The sequence below is a fragment of the Oenanthe melanoleuca genome, chromosome 5 (assembly GCF_029582105.1).
Source record: "Oenanthe melanoleuca isolate GR-GAL-2019-014 chromosome 5, OMel1.0, whole genome shotgun sequence".
Classification (NCBI taxonomy): Eukaryota; Metazoa; Chordata; class Aves; order Passeriformes; family Muscicapidae; genus Oenanthe; species Oenanthe melanoleuca.
Window position 1 is genome coordinate 3092795 of NC_079339.1, and position 27190 is coordinate 3119984.

The window sequence follows — 27190 nt, forward strand, 5'->3', positions numbered from 1 at the left end:
CTTTGGGTTTTTGAGGGACAGTAATGATCCAAATTGTAACCTGTTAGATGTTTTTCAGGTTATTTTAATTGTTTGTATAAAGTTCTGAAGGCAGTTTTTCTCCTAGAAATGCATAATGAGACTGCACAGATCAAATGCTGCAGTGGGAGTTTCAAACTCCCTCTGGGAATTAAAATGCTGGTGGTAATTCCAGGGGTGGTATATGATTTTTTTCTCTCATTCATTTTAGATATTGTTATTGCAGAGTGTATTTTCCTGAAAAGAATCCTTGCATCCAGTCTAGCCTGTCAAGAGGAAACATTAATTGAAGTTGAAAATTAATTTTGGATCACCTGGATTACTTGATAGTCTGTCCAAACCATCATTTCATACTGTCAATATTTTCAGTGAGTTTTAAAGCTCTCAGAAGCTTTTTAAGATGTCATTCTACAGCATGAGAGAGACTTCTTGTGAATAGTCTCATTCAGTGAAGAGTTAAAAGGTATGAACTGAAACCCTTATAGCCAGGAAGTTGGTGGAGCTTTTTTTATTTATCAGTTCACATTAAATGGGCTCCTAGAGAAGATTTACAATAAGACATGGCAATTTTCTGTACATCTGTCCATAAAGAGACATTTCTTTGGGTCCAGATACTTCTGTAATAAAATGCAGGAGGAATGTACTGGAGATGGACCAGTACAGAATAAATGGAAGTTGAGATTATAAATGATCTCAAATGCTCAGAAATAACCAGAGATAAGATGTTGGCCTGAGTTCTCAGCACACCTTGCACCTGCTGCCACTTTTGTTACAATTTTAGTGCCTGCATGTGTCTTTAAAGACTTTCCTGCCCTGGCATGAAGTGGAGCAGTGTGATATGTGTCACAGTATTGCTGTGGTGGCAGTGTGGGAATCTGTCTTTTGTGTTTGTATGTGTTTTTTTGTTTTCCTAACAAAAAGGTATTTTAGATTTTGAACCTCCAGACTTATGCCTTGGAGTTGTTTGCACAGAAGTGTGGCCATGCTGACCTTGAGGTTGTTTATAGGAATTAAAGAATTAAAGCAGAATTCTTTCTTGTATTTTGTTGATTTTTGTGGGGTTTTTTTGTTTTTTTTTTTTTTTAAGGCACCAAACAGCTGTCAGTGGGGTAGAATTTCTGTTTGTTTAGTGTGTTATTAGATAATGAGCTCTAAATGAAAAATCAAGCATCCTGCTATCTGTCCTCTGAGTCATCTAATCCTAAACAACATGCTCTGCATTCACACAGCACAGACAGTGCTGACAGGTATATTCAAAGAATTTGTGGGTTTTTTTTTTTCCCCTCTCTATTTTCCAAACAGAAAAAGACAGAAATTTAAAGAGCTAAACATGCTGATTCTTTAATGGCATAACTGAAATAATATTATGTATCAGCTGCATGGGGAGCTGCTGCAGTGACCAACCTTCTGATTTTAGCAAAAACTGCAGAAGATTTGAATGGAGCATGAAAAAGTTTCTTGAGCTTAGTTTGCAGTTAGTTTACTTGAATGCTTTGACCTGAAGCAGTGACAATCAAGAACCCATGTGTCTGGGAGAAGTCTAGAAGGGAGAGTAAAATCTAATCTTAAAGCAGTGAATTACAGAGGGCACAGCAAAACCCTTTTCTTTGCCTTATGCTGCTGCCTGTGTTTTGAAATCTGTTGCACAGCTACACTTGTATTTTCTCTGGGGAGCCTCGTGGCTGTAGTTTGGATGTGTCTTCTGCAATGTGTGATGCAGCTGCCAATTGACCTGGCAGCTCAAACTGAGCTGGGAGGTCAGCTGTACAAAGGAGAAAGGAACCATATTCATTAACCCCCGTGGATCTTTTGGTACTTAGGGTAATTACAGAAAGGACTTGCAGCTAAATGGAGACATTTCAGTAGGTATTTCCCCCACTGTGAGATCTGCCTTGGCCATGGCACGGGGTGGGGGGGACAGCAGTCCACATGTGCAGCTTCAATAGGTCTGGATTTTGCATCATAAATATGCACTGGAGAGAAAACCAGCACGTTCTCTCAGGATGCTGTTAGGGCCAGGCAGAATCTCATTAGGGACAACTTCAAAGATCAGTTCCTCATGTCCATAAAAACAAGGGTAAATTATCTTCTGTGAGCCTGCTGCCAGCAGTTGCACTCTTACATTATGCATGTAGCCCAGGCTGCACATGGTATCAGCAAACTGCACCAGCTTTCATTAGGGTTTCATTTTTATGCTGGCCATGGCAACTTTGCTATTTACTGTTGTAGTTTTGGCTAATGCAGTATTTGACTTAAAATTTCCTGCTGTGTTAGCTGCTGGTAGTGACACAGTGTCTGGAAAGGTCTCTTAGGGTTCTGCAGTGCCTGTGTTTTTATAGAGGAATGGCATACACACAATTCCCTGTATTGGCAGCTCTGGTTGCTTTCTCATCCTTCTGCTTCCTGCACTTAGTGAGAGGGTGGCTGATCCTGACCCTCTTGGAATGAAACTTGAAGGAGCTTTCAGTGATGCTGCTCTGCAGCAGGGGATTTAAATGTTTATGAAAATGATAAAGAGGGTAAAATCCAATGCTGTGTGCTTTCACTGGGCCACATGCCCTGTCCTATACATGGGAAAGGCCAGCTTCTAATTGTTGCTGGGGAAATGTTTTGAAGTGGTGAAATGCAGCCTCTGTGCATGGAAGTTTTGTGACCAAGTTTCTATGGGATCAGGATTTTTGACATTGCATTGGTTGTCCTTGCAGAAGCAGTAAGATGCCATGGGATATTCCCCTGAGCTATATTGCTGAAGAATGAATAATATATTTTTATATTTTTCTTTTCCTGTAGTATTTTTGCCTCTTTGGTATGGTTTAATCATGGATGAAAGAAAGCATTCACCTGGTCAAGGCTTGCCACTGCCTTCAGATGTGATGTTAATCTGACTGGGCCAGGAATCTGATTTGCACAGTGATTTCACAAAGACCTGCAACTTGGGGCTGCTCAGACTAAGTTCTGCTGCAACATCCAGTGTGGTTGAGTGTGTCTGATTCAATCCAGAATTGATAGTGCCAGGAGGCATGTGAAGCAATGGTTTTAGGAGATCTCTTTTGCCCTGCTTGTTTGGACTGCTGGTGCTGCTACATGGGTAGTGCTGCTCTGTGTGTGTATTGTACATGTGGCATGATTGGGAATTCAGAGCAATCCCTGGAGTTTGAAGCCCAGTTCAGCTCTCCAGCCCTGCTCACCATCTGTCCCTGTGCAGCACTGGCACAGCAGGAGCTGGGCACAGCCAGAGGGGCAGAGGCTGGCACTGCTGCTGGAGGGTGAGTTACTGATCTGTGTCCCTGGTTAATGTCTAAAGCACAGCACAAATGCAGCAGTGAGATTCAGGATGGGCATGGGATGTAGGGAGGGGGAACAAGGCTGCCAAACACCCCCAAAGTCCCCCAGCCCATTTCCAGAAAGGTCTGCAAGAACAGACTGTGCATGGGAACTAATTGGCACAGAAAGTGAAAGTCTTGTCTCCAGGATGAATAAATCGATATAAATCTATAATCTATCTAAATCTATAATTATATAATCTACAGGAAGGTACCCTGAAGCCTTGGTGGAGCTGTGGGCATGGTCCCACTGCAGGTGGAGTGAATGGGGCCTTGGACAGGAGAGGATGTTTTCCACCCTTAAAAACCCTCCATTAGAACTTCTACCTGAGGAGGAAAGGACAGTGAATCTGAGCAGAGGCCAGATGTGCACTGCAGCTGGAGAACTTCTAATGTTAATCATGTTAACAGATCTGAATGACACAGATTGTGATGGTAAAGCTTATAGTCTTGATAGGAAGTAGCCTGATAGAGAAAAAGGATGGTGACAAAAGTCTTGCTAATTCCTAGGTTTAGGGTTTTTTTGTTTTGGATTTTTTACTCTTACAAAAACATTGAAAAACTTATTTTCTCCATCAGGCGTCAAATTCTAGTGCAGAATTTTCTGAATTTTAATGGAATTAAAAAAATACCATGTCCTTTGCTTTGGAAAAGTTGCTGCTGCTTCAGCTATGCTTTAAGGTCTCATGAGCTAAAAAACTTCCTTTATTATTATTATTATTTTTTTTTTTTATTATTATTATTTTTTTAAACAGAAGAAAATTTGATTGAGGAATCAAAACATCCCCATGGTGTATATTTGTAATTTGTTTCCACATGTGTCTGTGTATGCACACGTCCATATAACTGGAGAGAATGTTTGCACACAGTGAGAGCTTTGCTGTTTTCTGGAATGCTGCTTCCTATTTGCATTCCCTTGCCTTTTTAAAGCCTCTAAACCCCCATCAGGGTTTGTGATCTTGCTGAGGAGTGATCAGTTTCATCAGAAGTTCAAGACTGTGTTGGGAGGAAGCTTTCATTTAACATCATTGTTTAGGGCTGGCTCCCTGTCTGCCCCCAGCAGCCAGTGCTTGAGCAGAGATAAGATAAGGAGTGGCAGTGATAGGCATGCTGCAGGGTTACTGGGAGGGCATGAAACAGCCTGGCCAGGGCCCTTCTGAGCTCTGATTCTGGCTTGGAATGGGAGATTGAAATGTTCTTCTCCTAGCTTGGCAGTTAATGTGGCATTCATGTCAGTGTGTCCCTCAGGGAAAAAAAAAACTGGTTGTAGGAAACAAAGAAAAAGCAGAGTCTGTAAAACTGGGCAGAGCACAGTTTGGTTTTTTTGTGTGCATGGTCACTTGGTGCTTTTACTGCTTAAATAACTACATGAGACCATGTGAGGATACAGTTTTGCTCAAGGAAAATATGAGAGGAATGAAGTGTCAGCAAAGCCTGGATGGTTAGGACTGAGATGCTGTGACCAGAAGGTGTGAAGAAGGTTGTGAAATGCAGCCCCTCAGCACAATTAAGAAACTGCAGCCAGGGCTCTTATTATCTCACTGTAGTAAAGATATTTGCTTTACCTTTTTTCTTTCTTCATGGGGTTTGTTTGCTTTTAATTTGCCTGTTTAGAAGGATGTTTCCCATCCCAGCCTAATACCATCTCTAACAGAAGGAGTCATCTGGAAGTCAAACATGCAGTGCAAGACCAAACTGTGTCTGCAGATACAGAAAACTCCCATTAGACCAAGGAGGTTCTTTTTTTTGCCTTAATAGGGTGAAAACCACCCCACTTACCACTGTGTTGATCCAGCTTCTGCAGAAAGGAGGCAGGGGCACCATGAGAAGGTGGAGCACAGGACAGGGCTCCAGCTCTGTGTGGCTGCTGTGTGAATCCTCCTTTCTAGGCTGTGATTCCTGAGGTCTTGGCTCACAGTGCTGCTGGTGGAGCAGCTGCTCTGTGAATGGGACTGGGAGGAGGTTTGGCTGAGCACATGCCTGGTGATGGGTGATGGGAGGCTGTGAGCTCCTCATGTAGCTTCTGGGTTAGTGGGAGAGGAAGCAGGAGTTACCAGACCCATGGTAAGCACCTTGATAGGCTTCCTGGTCTGTTATCTGCCATGAGTCAGAGCTTGGTGAGGCACTCAGAGAAGAGAGAACCACACTGAGAACGAGCAGGGAGAATCCAGGGCACAACAGGGCTTTGTGGTTAACACTTTCATCAGCTTTGCTCAGCAGTGTGAAGAATGACAGCACAGTTTATGGGTTCAGCAGCACTTCCCATACTTAATCCAAACTGTAGAGGTGGCTGTACATGGGATTAGCCTCAGAGTGCAGCTCTGACATCTGCTAAACTGGTGGCAGGCCACACATAATGTCCCAGGCTGAATTCCCTTTGTACCACACTGGTCCCTGTTCCATGCTTGGACTGGAATTCTGCTTTTGCCATCAGGCTGGGAACTGAAAAAGTGAGTGGCACATGGCACAAGTTAAATTCCTGTGGGGTTAGATTGCTTTCAGATACTTGGCTTGCCTGAGCTGAGCACAGCAAGGCAAAGCTCTGCTGATGTCTTGGGGCTGGTGGTGCAGACACCTGGCAGGCTGCCTCAAACTGAGACAGCTCAAAGGCAAGTTTGTCATTCAGGCTATTCTCTGGGCCTGGTTACTTAGCAAAGGTCAAGGGCAGAGCAATTTGCTGGATCATGTTTGCTGGGGGGGTGTGCACAGGACAGGAATCATGACACAGTGAGTGTCAGGGATCTCAGTGAAGGGATTTTGCTGTTTTGCACCAAAAAAAAAAAAATGCACCTGTGCTTGTTAAACTAAGTTGTATTTGCTGCTATCTTGGTGACACACTGCAAAGGGTGTGCAGACATCAAGTCACAAAGTATTGCTTTGGTAGAAATGGTCTTTGGGGAGGTTGTGATGTTTCAGACAAGAAAATGTCACTTGTGTGGGTGAGATGAGCACAGCTCTTTGGAACTGCATGGTATTCTCTTCATTGGTTGAAGGTGATCATTATTTAAAAAATCCATCATGTTATTTGACAAGGAGAGGAGTAGATGTGGTTCTTGTCACTGTGGGTAATACCAGTGGAAAAAAGCAAGTGCTGGAGATGGTTTCTGAGACAAGAGTGGAAAACCTCTGAGTGTGTCACCATTCATTTTCTACAGCAACATGCAGGCAAAGCCCTTCTTGAGGAAAGACTTAGAGCAGCTGATTTTCCAGAAGGTAGATAGAAACACTTTCCAGAGCATTTTCATTCTAGAAAGACATGGCTTTGCCCTTTAGTATAGCTAGTCTCAAGTCTTCACAACCTGCAGGAGATGAAGGAGCTCAAGGTTTTATAGGCTGGAGTAAAGCAGCAGAGTAGAACTGGATGGAATAATGAATTGCAGAAGGATTTCTGGAGCAGACTGGAGTATCTTGCCTGTTTTGCCCTTAAGGGCTGCATTCATTATGAAACAGTCTCTAAGTCTGTTCTTGATTGCCAAAACGCTGGGAGGGAGGAAGGAGGAGAAAGGTTGCAGGAAATTAGTCACTTCAGTCAAAGAACTGAGAATCTGAACTGCTGACTTTGTGTAATGTAGGTGGGTGTACCAGTTCTGATGTGAGCAGGGTAGTTTCCCTTAGCTCACATTCCTGACCTATTATGGGCACTGTGAACTTTGGCTTTATTGCCTGCAGTGAGCACCAGCAGGAGCAGCCCTGGTGCTGAGCAACTGGAGATTTCCCTGGCAATGCCAGGGTGCAGAAATGTAAAGGAAAAAACAGCCCAGTGCATCCAGATGTAAAGAAAGAAATGGTGAAGACAGCTGTTCCCAGGCTTTAAGTTGCATGGTTTTTGAAGTTTGTTTTTTTTTCTTTTTTTATCTCCTTAAGCAACTTAGTAAATTAGCCTGTTTCCTTAAAAACTACCCTACTAGTTATATCTTTTACAGAATGTTCAGTAATGATTTTTTAGCTGCAAACTCACATAAACTTTTTTTTTTTTTTTTTTCCTTTGCACTTCCCCATAGCCTTGCAGAGCTGTGGGATTCTGTTGTAGTCTGTCCCTGGAAGGTTTCTTTTCCTGCTCCTTAATGGATAGAGGCAAAAGAACCAGGATTTCATTTGCATGCTGAGAAATATGACTGTGGATGGGTAGGTGGGTGCAATTTTACATGTATTCTTAGTCAAAGCAAAAGTGGTTTTGATTGTTAAACTAAAAGCTACATACCCAAATTACTATAGCTGAGTTACCTGATATTCCATCTATGTATGTGTTTTGGTTTTGCCAGTTTCAGATTTATTGCTAATTTTCAAGAAGCTTTTCTGATTATTTTTTTTTTAATACCTACATAAAACATTTATTTTCTTCTCCTTTTAAGTACTAAGAGGAGTATGAAGATGAAAATCAATAATGTGTGTCCGTATAAGGGAGCTAATTCAAGATAGTTCCTACAGAAAAAGGCTGTTCTGCAGCTGTTACTCAGAAATTCCTCTTGGTGTGGACAGCCAGATTCTCAGGAAAAGTGCTTGAGCTAAATCAGAAAGCAGGCCTATGCCTAATAAATAGATTCCTTGGGGAGCCATAAAGGGAAAGCAGTGGTACTCTTAATTTTCACACAGCCTGACTTACTTCAGAGGACCTCCTATTTTCAAGCTTTGAGAAACCAGCAGATAAATAAAATCTGAAAAACACTCTTGTATAAAAAATATGTAGATTCTTGTATAAAAATAGGTGTGCAGTTTTGGGGTGTTCTTTTTGGTGGTGTTTTGTTTTGTTGGGGAGGGAAGACACTGGTTTGGGGTTTTTTTTGTTGGTTTGCTGTTGTTTGGGTTTTTTAACCTCACATCATGTGGGTTCTGAGGTATCTTTAGCTCATTTATGACAAATTTGGTGGAATTAATCCCTGTGTGTGGATGTATTTAGCACAGACTGTGTGAGCTTAAAGGCTGCAAAATTCAGTTTATGCCTCCCCAGCCCCCACAAGAGAATGCATTTCACCCACCTTGGTTATTCCCATCTAAATGTGAAATGATGGTTTCTATTTGGATGTTTTGTGGGTTTTGCATGTCTAATTGCACTGGCTGAAGTAATGAAATTCCCTCTTTTGTTTTGGAGCATAATCAGTGAGATTGCATTTGCATTGCTTATAAAATGAATCACACAAGTGAAATTACATTGCCCACATCTCATTCTGTCCCATAAAATGTTGTGTGGTGCAGCTCGTTCTCCTCCTTCCCAGAGCTTCCCATTGTCATGTTCTTTCTCTACATTTCAAACTTCAGCTATTTGCCTTCTGTGCTTGACACAGAAATTACTTTCTGCAGTGCCAACTAAAATTTTGGTGATGCACAACATATGGATTTGGGAGCAGGGAGTCTTCAGAGATTTCAAGGGCAATACTGAAAACAATATTCTGCTCATATTTAGCATTATTCAGCAACTAGCAACAACCTCTGAGTCATAGGTGGCAATGCCTTACTACATTCACAGATAGAATCTGTTGAATTGAGAGGTTCAGCTCATTTAGATTTGGAATTGTCTTGCAAAAAACACTGAAATCAAAATGATTCTGTTGTTCTTCCCTCTTTTCCCCTGCCTTTGTTTCTGGCACAGAGGCAAAAGTAAATGTGTTTTTAAATTGAGTTTTCTAAAAGTATCCCTGAGGTAAATTTCTATCTTGACTATAATTCATTCTTGGATTTATTTGATTTTTGGGGATACATCTTTGGAAATAAAGGGTTTAATGCAATAAGAATAATTGCTTGCTGCAGAAGCCAGTAACAGTTGTGATAAATATGAATGTCCCTGATACTCCCACTGAGGACTTTTAAGTCATTAATTTTTATTATAGAAGTATAAGCAAAACTCAAATGTTCTTAGATAACCTGTAACACTGTGGTTGCCCACAAACACTCTGCCTATTAACTACATTATTGATGAAACCTCCTGATTGTACATGCAGCACTGCTTCTTGTAATATTGTATAAATGTGATGTGTGTCAAATAAATGCCACAGCCAGGTTAAAGTGATGGTACAACTAAAATAGTCAGTGCTGGTTTTCATCCCTGAGATATTTTGTATTTTCTATAAGATGGTGGTTCTGAGTCCAGCAGCCTCTGTCATATATAAGCACTCATGGAAAATGAATGAGACCACCAAAAAATAATAGAAAATTAAAAACAAATGGGAAGAAAGCAAATCAGAATGAACTGTCCATTTCCAAGGAGCATCTCCAGCTGGAGTTTCCTTCATGCAGCTTTCTGCTAGTGAAGACATGAGATTTTTTTATCTGCCCCACCTGCTCCAGCTTTATCTACCCAGCTTTTTCTCACTTGAACTAATGTTTGTATCTTGAAATATTGTGGAATGTATACTATTTGACCTGAGGTTTCCTTGTCATAAGTTATTTAATGCTGGAGAGAGAGAGAGAAAAGGTGGAGGGAGCTGTGTGGTGGAATCTTCTTAGCTGGGAATGTATTTGGCACAGAATTCACAAACAAAAAAAACTTCTTTCAGTATCCATGGTCCTCTGCAGCCCCTCCAGCCCAGTCCCCAAGGAATTGCAGCTTTTTGTTGATTGAATCCAGTTCTGTCTGGGACTGGATTTCTTGTTAGACCTGTGTCAGGAGGATGATGTTGGCTGTAATGAAGACAATTGCACTGGAAAGATGAAGGATACAAAAATTAGAGTGCAAAATTCTCTCCAGCAGAATTTAAGCCCAAAGTTGTCACTTATGTTTCTGTGTCTCCAGCAAAGTTTCTGTGAAAGGCTGAGAGCATATCTTAAGAGCTATTGGTTTTTAGCAGTTAGGTGGTTTTTTTTTTTCTGTTTTTGTTTTGTTTGGATTTTTTTGTTTGTTTTATTTGTTTGTTTTTTGTTTCCTCCTTTACAACAAAGAAGATTATATGAGATAGGTATATATATGTTTCTATACAACCTGGGACTGATTCAGATCTCTCACTAGTCTAGCTCTAGAGTTCAAGCTGAGCTTAAGACAACTGGTGTCAAAATTTTTTGCAATGGAATTTCTAGGAGTACACAGATATTAGGCCAGAGCAAGACAGCTTACCTAATTCCCATTAACCATTTTAATGTGGTGCTGAGTTTTTTGTTGGATGCTGAGTGGGGAGCTGTATTTTGGTGCTGGTAGAAGGCAGTCAATAATCTCCTTTATTCCTATTAGACACTAGGTCTTAGCTTTAGATGTGGGGTTAAATGGTGTCTGAATATTGTCATCCTCCCTGCAGAAAGCTTCTTAACCCTTAGGAGGTAGTCAAATGAAAAGAAACCTTTGACAAGGGCTGAAATGGTTCATACACACGAGACTGAGTGGTGGAGGGCCTTTAAAGACAGCAGGGTTGTTCTGAAGGGTTTTATTTAGGAGGAACACTGTTAGATGCTCACATTTTGATGGGAAGCACTTTATGAGTAAAACCTTGGAGAAGTGTGTTAGGAGACAATATACATCCTAGCAGATTTTTGTACTGGCTCACAGACACAGGTTCACAGTGCAGATAACATATGCTAGGAAACTCCTTTTTGAGTTATAGGTTCCAGTCTGTTTGCTCACTGCTCTCCTGCTAACATCAACTTCACATGCTGATGGCATTCTCTGCCTTTAGGAACTCAGAAATGGGTGTTTGCCCAGCATGAATGGCCTCTCCTTTGAGCAGGTTTGTTTTTTTTGAGCCAGTTCCATCACCCTGAGGAAGTCAGAGCAGGGAGAGCAGAGAGGGGCTGTGATGAGCACAGTTCAGGAGCCCTTTGCCTGCATGGAGGTTGAATTGCATCCATCCCTTGGAGAGGGTGATGCCTGCAGGTCAGAAGCAAAAAGACTGAGAAGGCTGAGGGCAGAGATGCTGGCTTGCTCTGTATACTTAACTTAAAAAGGGACTCTTGTATTTCTGGAGCCAAATTTCAAGTAGCTGCCATACTTCAGGCTAAATATGTGTTGGGGGGAAGGAACCAGAACCAGCCTCAAGTGATTCTCTGGGCTTAATCCTGTGGGATCTAAACACTGAGGATTTGTTTCTGAAACATGGAGGTAAATTTTAGATTTAATAGCCAATTCTGAAGAGAGTGAGCTCTCAAAATTTTTCTGCACCTTCAGGTCCACTTGCCCAGTTTCAGTTTCCCTACACATAAGAGTTATTGTCTATTTGCTGAATTTACCATCTCCAAGAAGATATCATGAGTTATGCCTACGAATTCTGTACATTTTGTGAGATTTCAGATTTGATTCCTAATATAAATGGGCATCAGAAATGGAATACATGCTGCATTTCATGCTTATAAAATTCTGTTGTGACAGAACCTTGTGACCTTTGTCCCTCTGATCAGAATTGTCCTAATTTCTGAGGAAGATGGCAGGTCAAGTTAGAGCTAAACCACTTAAATGTAATCTGTCCTGGAGATCTGCTTCTGCTTGTTTTGTGGTGCATTTTTTTTCCCCGTTGCATTTTGGAAAAGCTGTTTTACTGCTCTGTTCCAGAAGTAAATCCAGCCCATTTTATGATTCCTGCAGTTGGAATGATTGGAGGGATACCACACATTAATTTAGCCTCTCTTGCTAAATATATCAAAATGTGTATTTTTCAAACCACATTGTCCTTAAATTAAAATTGGATCTAAGCTTGGGATGCCAGATTGTACTTTCTGAGTGTATTTCATGAGTTGGCATTTGGATAGCTTACAGTAGGGAAATAAAAATCTTTTTAGAGATTATTGACTTATCCTCTTAGTAGGTGCAGTGTTGCCAGCAAATAAGTTCTGTCAGGGTGGGAGAAAAACATAATTTACAGCAATCCCTCAACAACAGCAGCAACAGAATAGGGGAAAAGTGCTTAATGAGTTTTAATTGAAACCATACCAGCACAGGAATGGTTTGCTATTTTATTTAAAGGAAAATTCTGTCTGGGCCTTAGAGTGATGCTGATACTGGTGTTGAAACTTTTTCCAGTTCTGTTTCCCTTTTCTAACCTTTGGAAAGCCACTGATAGCTAAATTTTAGAAGATATTTTGTTGACTTAAAATAATATTTTTCTGCAAGGGGATGATTAATAGGATTTTCAAAAATGCTCAGGCAATTCTGTTTCTAAATTCCCTTTAGTATCAAAGGCAGAGGTTAGGTACCTCAGAAAAGGCCAGCCAGCTATTTGCTCCTCAAAGAACACCATGGCAAATCTGAATTTTAGCTCTTTCTGGTTTTATTACTGACCAGAATCTGGCATTTACAGAGTTTGGACTCTTAATTAGTTAAGGCTTAAACCTGGCTGAGAAGATATATTATTATTAACTCCTTATAAAGGAGAGTTTTCTTAAATTTGCCCAAATGATGACAGTGGGTGATGTAGGTCTTTTCTGTTTAATCTCATAAATCTCACTGGAAGTAAAACAGCTCCAGAACCTGTAATAAAAAGATCCATCATTTCCCTGCAGCTATAATTGTTGGAAGCATTAGCAGTAAGCTGCTGAGCAGTGCACTGAATCCTCCTGTGGCTTTGGAAATGGAATTTTTATTTTTTTTTTTTTTCCCCCACATTGCACCAAGACACAATTAATGCCATTTCTGTAATAAATATCAGACCTGTGTTTTACAGTTTGCAGAAGCCTCTAAGGCTTTGCTGGGTGACACGTGGAGGTTTCCAGAAGAGGAGGGGATTTCTAGCAGATTTGGGACAGCCTGTTCTTAGATATGTGTGCTTGTTCACATCAAATCTACCAGTGGGAGTGTTGAGAGGTATTTGCATCCCTTTGGTTTTGGTCAGAGAAGAAACCAGATGTTGGCTTGGTGTTTGAGCACACTGGAAAGCCAGAGTCAAGTTAACAAAAGTATTAATATCTATTATTTAAGTAATTAATGGCCAACTAAAGCAATACTATATTTTGGCATTAATTTTGTTAATAAATAATAAATATTATATATATATATATATATATATATTATATATTATATATTATATATTATATATTATATATTATATATTATATATTATATATTATATATTATATATTATATATTATATATTATATATTATATATTATATATTATATATATATAACTTGTATATTTATATATAAATACAATACAATACAGTATAATATATTTAATCTATTTAATATTATATATAATATATAAATAAATAAACTGTTTTTTTATTGAGAGGAAATCAGTATTTGGCTCTGAGGCTTCAGCATGTGCTGTATCACAAAATCAGCTATGTGTGTATGGCCTGGTAAATGTTTTTCTGAGGGGGGAACTTAACTGACACTGCATTTCTGTCCAAGTTTTGAAGATTTGTAAATTAAGATATTAAATTTTTATTTCAAAATGTAGACACATTTGCAGTTTGATATAGTGCTTCTAGTCTGTGGCCTTAAAAACTCAGCTGAGAATCATGAAGTTGGCCTGATAGCCTTGAGGTTTGGTTTGTTTGTGTTTTTTAAATAAGAAAATTTACCCATCTTTTGCTTTCATTCCCTTTCTTGGATGCTGCTGGGCATGCAGGTGCATTTAATGCTTTTTTTCTTCAGCTGAGAGACTTATTGATAAATTTTAATAAAAATTAATTCAGCCATAGATTTCACATGATTGTCCTACTCCAGGGGTTGGGACTGGCTCTAAGAGCAGTAAAAATATCACAACATCACAAAGCTGTGAGACTTGGATACAAATACATTAAGCAATGCAGCAAGCAGTTTTCACAGAAAAACCCATTCTTTTCTCCTGAATTTTCCATGCCAGAGGGAGCATGTGTAGAGACAAAGGTATGAATTCACAGAAAGAAAAACCCGAAGATATAGACAATATATTGCTTTTGTTCTCCCATTTAAAAAAAAAAAAATGTTTTCTATTGCCTTAGCTGAAGGAGAGGAAACTAACATCACTAAGAAACAAGCTTTTAGAAATGTTTTTGCAGAAAATATTTGTATTTTAATCCTAAAATAAATATACCAAGCTAATTGGCTCTTTGAAGAAGTATTTTGTTTGCAAATTTTGAAAACAGGAATGGCAAGAAAAGTATAAAATCATGCAAGAGGAAGCTAAACTGTAAATAAATACAATTATGTCTATTCACAGGAAGTATGAGTAGGATGCTTTTTAAAAAGCTAGTTATATGAATATGGTTTAAATATGGAGTTACTAGATGGGGTGTCTCCAAACCAGAGTGCAACAACACACATGGATTTTATGTGGCACACAGACTTGAAGCCTGGGCCTCAGTGTATGTGTAATGAATACTTATTTAGATGTCATAAAAAATAAACCCACAAATTCAGTCACAGATATACCCAGTGGAGTAATTATTGAGATGAAAAGCCAGCATATGATGTGATACAACCTGGGAAGGACATGGGATTATTTATGCATCTGGAGAGCCCAGGAGGAGTAAAATTATGTGTTTTTCTGTGCTGTTTGCCTCCTTGTTCACCTGTGGCAATGGCAGCAGGAGCAGCCTGCAGAGTGGTGCCTGCAAGCTGGAAAAATGCAGATTTGAGTTGTGGGAGTGGGGCTGGAGGAGGGATTTTCACCATCTGGTAATGGTTTGTCCAGCATAGGTGCTGCATTCATCTGAGTGATTTACTCAGTGTTAGGAACTGGAAATTTTTCCTGGCTTCATGTTTAAGGTTTTTATTCCATCTTCGAGGATGAATGGGTTTCCTGGGAATCCCTCTGTAGGAGGGGATTTGGAGCTGCATATCTCAAAGCCTGAGAGGGCAGGGCAGTGCACACTCAGCCTGTGGGGTTTGGCTCTCCAAGCACAGACATTCCCAGGGACTGCCTGGCCCAGCCCAGGACCTTCCTGTCAGCATTTCAGAACCATCCTTTGCAGTCAAGGCTGGCTCCTTTCAGGAAAAGGTGCTCGTGCATTTTCTGCTGTTCTGGAGCAGGTTCCAGTGTGCTGTGTCTGTGGCAGGGCTGCACTGTCCTGCCTGGCTCACAGCAGCTTTCCAGCATTTATCAGACATTGTTATGGGTAACTGGTGTAGCTGGGGCTGGAATGCACAGTGCAATGCCTGTTCTGCAGCAAGAATCCTAAATCGTGTCCTCTGCCCCTCTGAGAGGCCCAGGGTGCTCCTCTTTTGGGGGTTCCTGAGTTCAGCCCCCACTGCCTTGCTGTTCAAAGCCCACATCAGAGCCTGGGTGATGCTGTTGTTTCATGCAGTGTGTGAGGAACTGCAAATTTGAGGTTTGTACCTCACTCTAAATGAGAGCCACTGGTGGTCAGGGCAGCTTAGTAAAGCCCAGTATTTATCTGATAAACAAGGTTCTTCTGGAAGTGCATGAAGGTTACAGTGTCCCTTCTGATTCCTGAGCCCATGTCATAAATGCATTAAATGTGACAGATCTTACATTACTGCCAGGATCTCACAGAGCAGTCATTGCTCAACTGCCTTATGGGATTTCATCCTGGGTCTCACATAAACTTTTTAAAAACCAGCCAAGTGCCTCATTTTCTAAGGTGCAACATGACTTACATTGCTTTCTGTTTCCTGATTGCTGTATTAATCCTAATGAACATATAATTATTCTGAAATATCTTTCCCTGAGCATGCTATTCCAAATGGAGTAATCAAATAATCCGTGCAGTGTTTCAATCTGCCATGCCAAGATTGAAAAAAATAAAGTGTTGGTGCTGGAGAGCATCAGAGTTAGCTGGATGTACTGTGTTGGGAGCAAAGGTAAAGAATAAGTTGAATTTCTTAGGTACCTGCTCCAATTCAGCAGAATGGTGGTGGATGGGGCTAAAATAATGATTTTATCTGCAGCAAGGGTCAGATGCATCAAGTGTCACAGAGGTTGTAGCAATGGCAGCTGCTGGGTTGTGGCTAAATCAGAGCCCAGGAGGAAGGTGATGCTCACAGCCCAGACCTGCAGGTGAGCAGAGCCTGCAGAGCCCAATCCTCCAGGGATGCAGTGGGAAAGCAGACTCTCCTTTTTTTATTTTTTGCTGTTTGCCATGCTGTAGCTGGAAAGAAAACTTGAGCCTTTAGGACTGGCAATAACACCACTTTTATTAAGTTTCTATTGAAGGACTGTTTTGAGTAAGATAAATTGATGGACTGAACACAATAACCTTCAGTATCTCACTTTTAAATTCTTAGTAGGGAAGCACTGCTGAATAAGAGAAGGAAGGTAAGACATAGGAAAAAGGTTACTTGGCAACATCATAGTGTTTGTAAAGAAGAGAAAGAAGGGTCAGTGACTTAATAAATTTTGATTATAGAATTTTCTGTAAGTAAGTCATTGCATGAATAGAGAAATCCTAAACCAGATTTCAGTGCCATACTCTAACAGGGATTGCCTCAAGCAGAACAGGGTTTGTTTGGCTGCACTCTGCAGAGAATAGCAAAAACATAGCTGCTGTGAACAAACAAAATTGGACTCCCCAGGGCAGGCAGTGCTGGTCATAGCTCAAGCAGAGATATTCTGAACAAGTTCTGTGGTGATCATGAAAGCTGGTGTTCATTTTTTTTTTTTTTTTTTTTTTTGCTTGGAAGTAGGGAAATGTTGATTCCCATATTTTGGAAGGAAGACACCATGTAAAAAAGCACTATGGTCTCTGATTGCAGTTCTGCCCAGCTTGCAAGTACAATTTCAATGAGTAAATTAATTTTTCTCTGGAGTAATAACCTTATTCATTGAGAAAAAAAAAATATCCATTGATTGGTGGATTTTTGTCATGGTTTTCTGCAGTGGTAACAAGTTTCATGGCTCATGTAATTGTAGCTGGTGCTTTGGGTTGAACAGGAGGTGCAATACCAAACCCCAAAAAGAGTTATCTACCAAATTCTCTCCAGTCCAGCTGGCTGTAGAATCTGTTTTTAAAATAAGCATCCTCTTGGACTAATTAATTTTGCAAATTAATTCAGTGGCCCATGTCAATGAGGTATGGCACCTAAGAAAATGCAGTCTAACAAATATCTCCCCACTACTGCTTCCCCCACTAATATTTAACTGTGAGTAGCCTTAACAAATGGAATGGAATGGAATGGAATGGAATGGAATGGAATGGAATAGAATAGAATAGAATAGAATAGAATAGAATAGAATAGAATAGAATAGAATAGAATAGAATAGAATAGAATAGAATAGAATAGAATAGAATAGAATAGAATAGAATAGAATAATTCTAACAAAATTAAATTCTAAATCAGTAAAATCTTGTTTGTAAGTGCATTCCCAAGGACAGTTTTCCACTGGAGACCAGGACATACCCATCTAGTCTGATTTCTGGAACCACTCCCCAGAGCAAGGAACTGATTTGCATCCTGGAGGATGCTTCTGATCTTTCTCACCTGTGCAGGGAGCACTGGTAGAAGTTTTCACACAGTTCAGTGTAAAGTAAAAACTAAATGCTAGTTTGGTTTGCAGTTCAGTAGACAAAAGTAATCTTGAAAAAAGGTCAGTATTTTCTTAAGGTTTGTACTTTATTTTCTGTTACTGATCATACATCTCATTATAACTATGGGGATTTAGGACAAACATTCACAGTGTGGAGAGCAAAACTAATAAAACCTGGTTTATTTTTTTTTTTGTTTTGCTTTCAGGCACCTATTTTTGAATGCCTGTTGTGGCAGTTTGTCCAAATAGGTTTTAGGCCAGCATTATTTTGGATGCTTTAAAGTAGCTGCAGTTTAGTTTCACCAGCCTGATAATTTGAGATGTAAGTGAACTATTATTCTGACATAACTCCTAAATACCTCAAAATTTCCAGCTGAAGCTAAGCTCTAACCATGATCAAAGTGGCACATCACTGGAATGAGCTGAAGTTTTGTGGAATTGAGATGGGATTTTCTGTGGCACTAATCCAGATGCTGTGCTATTCAAGTGTTGAGCAAATCAAATTGTGGTAACTCTGCAGAGAAATAATTGCTATTCCAAAGTAGGGAATGGGTTGTCTTTTGTATTTAAGTTATTCTGTTACAAATTAGAGCTTCTAACCACTAAGTGTGCATAAAGCATTTCTCTTACTTATTATTGTTCTCTATTCTGCCTTAAAAAAAAAAAAAATCACCAAAATCTAAATGACCAGACATGATGGGTCACATGTAATTGATGAGATAAAATTACCAAATATAGCTTGCAAATTACCAATTGAACTAAATTTTAGGATCATTGGGTATTTAAAAAAAAAAAAAAAAAAAGTTTTATAGTGTGATAGCAAATCATGGATTCTGAGAAGACAAGCTCAGGATTTTTTATGAGTTTAGGAAGTTGTCACTAGGCTGGTTGTGCTTCATCCCAGCACTCTGAGTGTACTTGTGTGTAAACAAACACTCTGCTCTGGGATCTGCAGGAGGACAATGCCCTTGAACAAAACCAGCTGCTGAGCTCCTGCCCCACCTGAAACATGAATTCACAGCCTCCTAAATCCATTTTCCCCCGATGTTTAGCATCAGAAAGTGCCATACTGTGTGCATTGTCACCTTCCTTCCCCACCAGGTGAGTTTTTTAGCGGTCCCGATGCTGCCACGGCGTGCGTCAGCGGATGTGTGGCTGCTCTGGCTGTGCTGCTAACCTGAAACAATGGGTGTGGGGGGCTCCCCCCTGGTGCCTGCTGCTCTGCTAACCCCTGTGTGTGCTTTAGGGTGGACCCCATCCCTTATGACACCCCGAAACCCGCGGGCCACACGCGCTTCGTCTGCGTCTCGGACACGCACTCCAGGACGGACGGCATCCAGATGCCTTACGGGGACATCCTGCTGCACACCGGCGACTTCACCGAGCTGGGGCTGCCCTCCGAGGTCAAGAAGTTCAATGACTGGTTAGGTAAGGAATTCCTGCCTTCTGCTGACCCCAATTAACCCCTGCTGGCCCAGTGTCACTCGCTGCCTCTGATTGAATTAGCGCTGGAGAATCTCCCCCCCGCCCCGACGTGGCTTTTCCTCGTTCTAGCCTCTGTCTCATTCTCTTAATTGAGACAAATTTGCTGTATTTCTGGGAAAGGGTTCTGTCATTGCACAAGAGCTGTGAAGCCTTTTGGGAGTGGCACAAAGGACAGTGTCCCATGAGTTGATGCTGGGGGGGGTTTTGTATCCGCAGCCAAAACTGCTGCTCACCGTGTTTTGGGTTTGCTGTAACTTAAGTTATACTTGGAAATGATGAAAGTCTTTTTTTCCCAGCATGACAGAATCAATAATACTGTTTGGAAGAGGAGAGTTTTTTTGGGGGGTGATACTCATGTTCTTGCCCCTTTGAGCTGGAGTACTGGCAGCCTAACTTTGATCAGGGGCAGCCAGCATCTCTTTGCTAGGATACCTTTCATATTCTGCTGCATTTGACAGCAGTGCCCTGACAGCACATTGCTGGACTTGAGGGCAATTAAATAGCAGCAGCAGAAAACCAGAGTGAAGGAGGGGAACTTGTGCAGGAGGCTGCTGCTGTGAATGGCACTGTAAATGCACTGGTGTGCACTGCCAGGTCACCTCCTGCTCCAGAAATACCCAGAGCTGAAGGTGACTTGGGCAGCTGATTTTCAAAAAAACTTTCAAATTTTTAAAATTTTCAAAATTAATTTAGAGCCTCATATAAAAAATATCTCAAAGCATAGCTTTGCCATCAGGTTTTGCTGCATTCTCTCCTGCCTGCTGTGTGATGGCAGCATCTCTACGTGCCTCTAACAGAATCATTTTATTGCACTGGACTTCCTTGGCTGACCCTTCAAGAGAAATGTAAGGAACACCTGGATTTACAAAAGGAATTTTTTAACTAGCAGAACTTCTGCATTGTTTGTCTGGTCATCCTTCTTTGTGTTTTCTTCACACTCTTCTTTTTGCCTTGCCTCTGTTTTCCCCAACCTTATTTTAGTGTTTTTCCTTTTTTTTATTGCTGTGCACGTGGGAGTGGGGCTTCCTAATCATATCACTGTAACTTAACTTTATTGTTCTTACTTCTAGAAGGTGATATTAGATTTGATAGGCTCAAAACTATCCTTTTTCTGGGCATGTAGTTGCAGTTGTAGTTGTAGTGGCCTGTGACCAGTGCCTGGCATTTGAAAACACAGTGCTGCAGAAAGGCAACCCAGATAACCTGCCAGGATGCTTTCACCCTTCCATGGGGAATCCTTGTATCTATCATGATCATATTATTTTAACACACAGGTCCTTGACTTAGCATTCCCAACAGAAGAACTATAACCCTTTGAATAAGTTGTGTTCCAGCCTCAATAATTGATCCAGGGGCTTTCTTAGCACAGTTCTTGTAGAAGGCAGTATAGTATTTATCTGGGAAAGCAGATTTTGCAGTCATTTCCACTGAAACTGGAAGCTTTGGTTGTGTGAGGGCCTGCTGGCTTTGCCCTCAGGCTTTCCTATTTCAGATACAGAGAACATTTCTTTTTTTATGTGACAATACCAGTTATTAGGTTCCTGGCACAGGGTGAGCCAGCAAATTGATTCACCTGTGGGAATGCTGGTGAATACTTGCTTCAGTGCATCCTCACCAGGAATCAAAACACTGAAGTCAGGCATGTCCTTTTGCCTCTCTTTTTCAGCCTCCTGTCTGCAAAATGTGTTGTGTTTTACCATTTGCTATGTTTTTATTCATTAAGATTTAATACCTCCAAGGATGTGAGGTGATCATTGTTAAAAGGCAGGCAGGCAGGAGCAAGCAGAATTCCTTTTGCATCCTCAGTAGCATCTCTTTTCACTGTTGTTGGAAGGGACCTTATTCCAAATCCACACACTGAGAATTGCCATCAAATACAGAGTGGTCCTTATGGAAGAATGTTTGCCTGTCTTTCATGGGTCTGGTTTTCTCCACTGGTGATGGTGTTGTGAGGCTGCAATGAAGACCTGCATCATTTATGTCATGAAGGAGAGAAGCCAGATCAAAGCTGGGTTTTATTCTGCAGCTTATCTTACCTACTCTGTGGTAAAAACCAGGCTCTTGCCTCCATTAGAATGGGACAACTAAAACACAATGACTCTCCATCATTTTTCCTGGCAGTAAAGCCAAGGGCAAAGTTAAAAAAAAGATGATTATTCTGAGCTCCTGCCTTGCTTGTCTGCACTGGGCATTACAATGCCAGAGTTATACAGGGCTGGGAGCACTGCTTAAAGCTCTGCACTTGTATATTTTTGTGATTCTTGCATCCCTTTGCAACAATTTGGGTCTTTCACCTGGGAAAAATGTCCAGCATTTTGTCTGTCCATCCCATTAACACTTCTTCCTTGTCTCCACACTCTCCTTCCTTCTCTTCCAAGTTCTCAGCCCTTCCAGCAACTTTTGCTAGTTAAATGCTTTTTTTCCCTTTGGCTGTTGCATTTTCATTATTGGTTTTGCATGGAAGTCATCTGGGCTCATGCATTGAATAACCTCTGTGGTCACTCAGTGATTACATACACTGGCTGAGGTAATTTATTCACTTGGTTTTGGTGTGAACATGTCCCTTGGGTCTTGTAGCTGCTGTAATCACTTGACCTTAGGGACTGTTAAATGCTTTAAACACAGTTATTTTCAATTTATAATTGTTTTCATTAAAAATCTCTTAGACCAACTTAACTAATTTTGCAGTAAACACAGCATTATGTGCTGAGGAAGAATTGAGATGTTATTCTGTGCCAAATGTTTTTTTTTTACTGAATGTTTCAACTTACTATTATTGTCTCTGTTCATATTTTTCCCATCCATTCTCATTCAGCCATAGATGTGAAATGAAATAGAAGAATATCTAATTATAGCTCTGTCTTCATAGTGCAATATTTCCTTTTCTGGCTGATGGGAAGTGATTGAATAACTCACAGGGACTGAAGAGAAAGCAAAGATAAATTCAGGCAGATAGATCTCTAATGAATTAATATGTTATTTTGTTCAGTGACTATGGGCCTGATTGTGCATATCCTTGCTTGAGTGAATAATTTGAATTCAGTTTAGAAATTTTTTTCTCCAATAACCCATTTTTTACTTTTTTGTTTAGTGGTTATATCATACTGTGTTCATTTTTTTGGTTCTGGTTTGTTTGGTTTTTTCCCCCATGCAAGGTTTCTATTATAAAGAATATTACTGCATGAACTAGGCAGACTTGGATAAATTCAGTAGGTGACCTTCCTGCTGGTTATTGTCTCTGGAGCTTAAAGTTGAATTTAGCTAGGTTTTTCCTGACTTGTTCTAGGATTTAGAAACTTGACTGTTTTTTGGTTTTTTAAGTCTTGCTTTTGTTCTGAATGTTTATTTCTTTTAATTTCTTTGGGATAATGACTTAAAAACCTATAAATATATATATAAATATGGGTTTGTAATGGAGAAAATATTTCTTTACCTGTGATATGTGCTTGCCTCTAGTGTACACATTGTTACTAAAGCTAAAAAAAAATCTCCTTTTTTTTTTCCCTGTGCTGTAGTTCCTTGATCATGTTACTTGAAGTGAGAAGAAATGATTACATAATTTTAATGCAGAGGTTTTCTTGTTAAGCTCTGCATATGTGGATGTGGTGCTCAGCAAAGTATTGTCAGTTATTTTAAAGTTCATTTTTGTGTGACTATCAGTAATTGAAAACAGCAGCATCACCTTGGAATTGCTGGTTGTTAAGTGGAATAGATGACAAAATGTAAATGTGCTGTTGCTCTCAGAACTGTGGACAGACACTTGGTTCCAGTCTACACTTAAATTTATGCATTAGTGCTGTGGAAATTTGAAATTATATTCAGAACTGTTAAGCCAGACACCTGCCAGAATGTGTTTGATATTGAAGACAGTATAATTCAATTTGAAAAAAAAAAAAAAAGAACTGTTCCAGAATAGTATAATAGTAAGATCAAGCTCTTTTCTTATCACTGTTTAAAAATGCAGGGTCACATTCCACTTTTATCCTTTCTCAATCTCTCTGGTCTGCCTTGGTTATCTGGCTCCATCTCCTCTCCAGGCATGGCTCATTTAGGGTTTAGAGTAAGTGTGTTCCTTTTGCTGATGTACACTGAGAGCACTTTCACTGTGAATGAAGTGTTTTGCTCCCTAAAACTATATTTCTGATGTGAATTATTTTGCTGCCTGACATCACAGTATTGTATAAAAAAAACCAAACCAGTAAGTTCTAAATTTCTCCAGATTCAGTGGGGTATTAGCTCAAAGTGTTCTGAGGTCATTTAGAACCAGAAGGAAGCTTGTGAATATTTCCAAGTTAAATTATGGCAATAAAAACAAATCTCTTCCTTTTTTTATAAATTGATTTATTTCTGATTTTGTGTTTTTACCATCTGGAGCATATTTTGAACTCTATATTGCTCTACTTGTTACAGCTAGAGTGAATAATTGACTGAACATAAAATACCATTTTGATGAACAAAACTCAGTACTTGAAAAAAAAAAAATTGCATTCATTGCAAGTGAAAGAAAATGCTGAGGTGGCTTTAATGCTGTAAGTATGTGTGAGTTTTGAGCAGCTGTTCTGGGAGAGAGGGAAGCAGCTCCTTGGAAAATCTGTTAGTCCAATTTTGGAAATTGCTCTGTCTTCTGGTGAGAAGCTTCCTTAGGCTTCAGGCACTGGGAGGGGATGGAGAGATTTTACTGGAGATATTTTATGTAGAGGTGGAGCTGGTGCTGAGGAATTGTGGGGTTTTTACTGATTTAGAAGTTTTCTGGGTGATGTGTCTCACTCTGTCTTTTCCACAAAGTTTCAAAAAACTTATTCCTGGTTTTTTTAGGGTTTAAGAATATTTCCTTTGCTTTTGTTCTGACTTGAATTGTGCTTAATGCCATGGTTAAATTCCCATTTGTACTAAGTTTTCAATTCCCACATGGCTTGCCTGAATTAATAATCAGTGCTCAGCTTTTATTTGCATATACCTTTATATTATATATTGTTACTAATTTTTATTTATATTTGTTTTTTCTTTTAAAGGACTACAAAAATAGTTTGAAAGTTTCATTTGATTATGTTTATAAGGTAGTGGGAAAATACAACCATGTTCATTTTTGGTAATGGCTCAATAATTTTTCTTGATGCAACAATCTGTAGTGCAATGTGAAAACAAAAGTAGGAAAAAGTACAAAATTCTCCTTTTGTGCCATGGTTATAATAGCTGCTTCTTCATATTTATCCTCTGCTCTGGGTCAGGTATTAGATGCTTTGTGGGAAGCAGAACCTCAGAAGTTTAACTTAGAGGGTAAAATAGAAGGAATTGGGTAAAATGAATGTTAAGGCAGTAAAATTTCCACTGACTAAAATGGAATTTATGCCTGAGGAGCAGAGTAAGATCATTCATATCTGATCAGTTCTTTCTTGTTCTGCTCTTGTTATTCCTGGCAATTCTTCAGAAAGAGATTTCACAAAAATCTATTTCTGCTGTCTCCTAATGGGCTAAAGAGAAACTGAGGGGTTTTAAACTGTGTTTGCTACTCAAGTATAAAATTCTCCTTACAAATTGCCATGGTCAGTCAAACCAAATATAAAGGTGTTATTTGACAGCCATTAGAAAACTTGGCTCAGGTAAAATGTGCTTTCCAAGAGAATAATGTTCTGCAGTGAGTGGCTCTTTATAAGTTTAAGCTAATATATTCATTTGGTAATTTTCAATGAATGAAAGGAGCCAGTGAGTATTGCACAATTCCTGAATGGATTTTCAATCACAATAATTGCTTGGGCATTTCTTGGATCTGCTTCCCTGGGCTGCTGATGTTGTCTTAGAAGGGGGGAGGGGATGATCAGGTTTTTTATAACCAAATTTGTAAAAAAACCCAAAATAATTCTTCCTTTCAGCTCCCCCTTTCCCTCAAATCCACTTTGAAACAGAAAAGAGATTTATGGTTGCTGTATTGACTGGGCATGAAACAACTGATGCCACTCAGACAGAAACTTTTATAGACATTTCCATCAGATTCCTCCTCCAGCACTCCACATACTGTATTGAGAATGATTTCAGTGGAGAAGGAAAGATTCTTTGCACCCCATCAGTTTGTTTCTTGCTGATTGAATGTTGCAGCAAAAATACAAAGTGCAAAAAGCACTTCCCTCCTACCTTTTCACACTGAGCACACCATATTAGCAACAGCTAATTAAAATAAGTCTTTCTGCTAGTAGAGCATCACATTCCAGGCTGGAAAGAACAATGGTTTGGGGGTGGAGGAGTTGCTTTGAGCTGAGAGGGGCTGGGGAGAAAGCACAGCAGATTTTAGTATAATGTGTAGTGTTCAAAGAAATTTTATTTCATCATAAAGATTAGCAGGCTGTGTAATTCAATTTAAAGCTGGTTGGCAGTGTTCTGTCTATTACAAAGCCTTTTTCTTTCCTTTTTTTTTTTTTTTTTTTTTTTATTGCCACTATTTTTTTATGTTGTGTGTGACTACAAAACCTAGTAGACAGCAGGAATGATCTTTGGGTTTTGTACTTCCCACCCTCCTTTCTCTTTTCTGTTCTGCATGTTAGGAAATATGTGAGATTACCTTAAACTGAGCTACAAAGCAGTCTGTCAGTGAAATACCATCCTGGATTTTTTTGCCTTGTATAAAATAATAATTTTTTTTGTGGCCCAACAACCACTAATGCTAAAAATGTTCGATCAAGGCGGTTGAATGAAGCTTAAAATTCAAATGTTGGCATTTATTCACACTGCTTGTGGACATTACTGTGCTGCAGAAAAGCAACATGCAGCAATTTATGGTAATGCAAGGCTGGCAGACCTTTATCTTGCAGTAATTGCCTGTACTAGGGGGTTAATAAATGTTCCAAGAATTACTGACTTCTTTTTTTTCTTAAAGAAAAAACAGAGAGCTGCTTATTGCTGGCTATAACCTGCCTAGCTTGGTAATTAACCCTCTTGTAGCAGCAGGCTGAGTGTCTGAGCTTGGGCAAATCCTGGCACAACACCTGCTGGGGGACCTTCAGACCTTATTTACCTTTATTTAGGGAGTATATTGGTTTTGGAGGTGGGTGTTGTGTTTTTTGGCACCACTGGTGGGGAGGAAAAAAAAAAAAAAAACCCAACTGTTTTCTCAGAGCTAAAGGAATTTTTTTTTTTTCTTCAAAGTGGGGAGAGGCCAGCACAGGGGAGAGGATGGACACTGCACAGGAGAAGGGGACAGGGATATAAAGTACTGCACCTTCTCTTTTTCACCTGCTGCTTCCAGAGCTTCATCTCTTCTCTAGTTGATAAAATTAAAAAAAATGAGAGCTGTGGAGCACTCTGTACTTTGAATTTCCTGTAATTTTTGGCAAGTGAACCATAAAGACCTGAGAATTATGTGCATCTTTCCTAATGAACCAGAAGCTTCCACCTTTTAGGGCAGGCTGGGTATCAGAGTGCAGGAGCTCCTTTTCTCTTCAGTGTTGCCATCACATTTTATTTTTTTGGTGTAACCAGCCAACACAAAGGGTTCTTAGTTTAAAAGAGAGCTGTAAATGATAAAAAATTCCCCAGAGCTGCTCTGCCCATATGTTACTCTGAAGGCTCCTGCTCCCTCAGCAGCACTTGGCATTTGCCTTCTCTGCTGAGAGAGGAGCAGAAAAGCTGCAAGGAGAGTTTGCTGCAGTTTTGTGTCTGTGGCAGGGAAGGAATTTGCTCCTTCTGCTCTTCCCTGTCCCTGCTGCAAGTTTCAGTGGGAATAAAACAATGCAGCTGTAGCCATACCTGAGGTCCTGAGAGTGAAGGTGATGGGGACAGGAGAAGGAAAAGGTGTTGGAAGGGGTCTGGCATTGCAGTGAGATCCCAGAGTGGAAGCAATGCAGCTGGGAAAAAGATGCTTGCCTGCAAGGTGAGAGGGCAAAACCTTAGCAGAAAGGAGAATAAAAAAGGAATGAATTTGTCTTATGGGACTGAAATAGCTGCTGATTGCTTTGTGCTAATGAGCAGCTCTGGTGGACTGGAGTTGTTGTGTTATTCAGCAAAACCTAGTCTGTAAATCATGGCTTTTTGCACTGGGTTTCTCATCCCA

The 27190-nt window shown here is 40.0% G+C and overlaps 1 protein-coding gene across 1 annotated transcript in view; it reads left to right on the plus strand.

The window, feature by feature from the left end:
- Positions 1 to 27190, plus strand: part of MPPED2 (metallophosphoesterase domain containing 2) — a 90829-nt gene that overhangs the window by 13867 nt on the left and 49772 nt on the right. The window contains exon 3 of the mRNA XM_056491885.1: positions 18911 to 19092. Within this exon, the coding sequence (XP_056347860.1) occupies positions 18911 to 19092 (182 nt within the window). The remainder of the gene's footprint in view (positions 1 to 18910; positions 19093 to 27190) is intronic.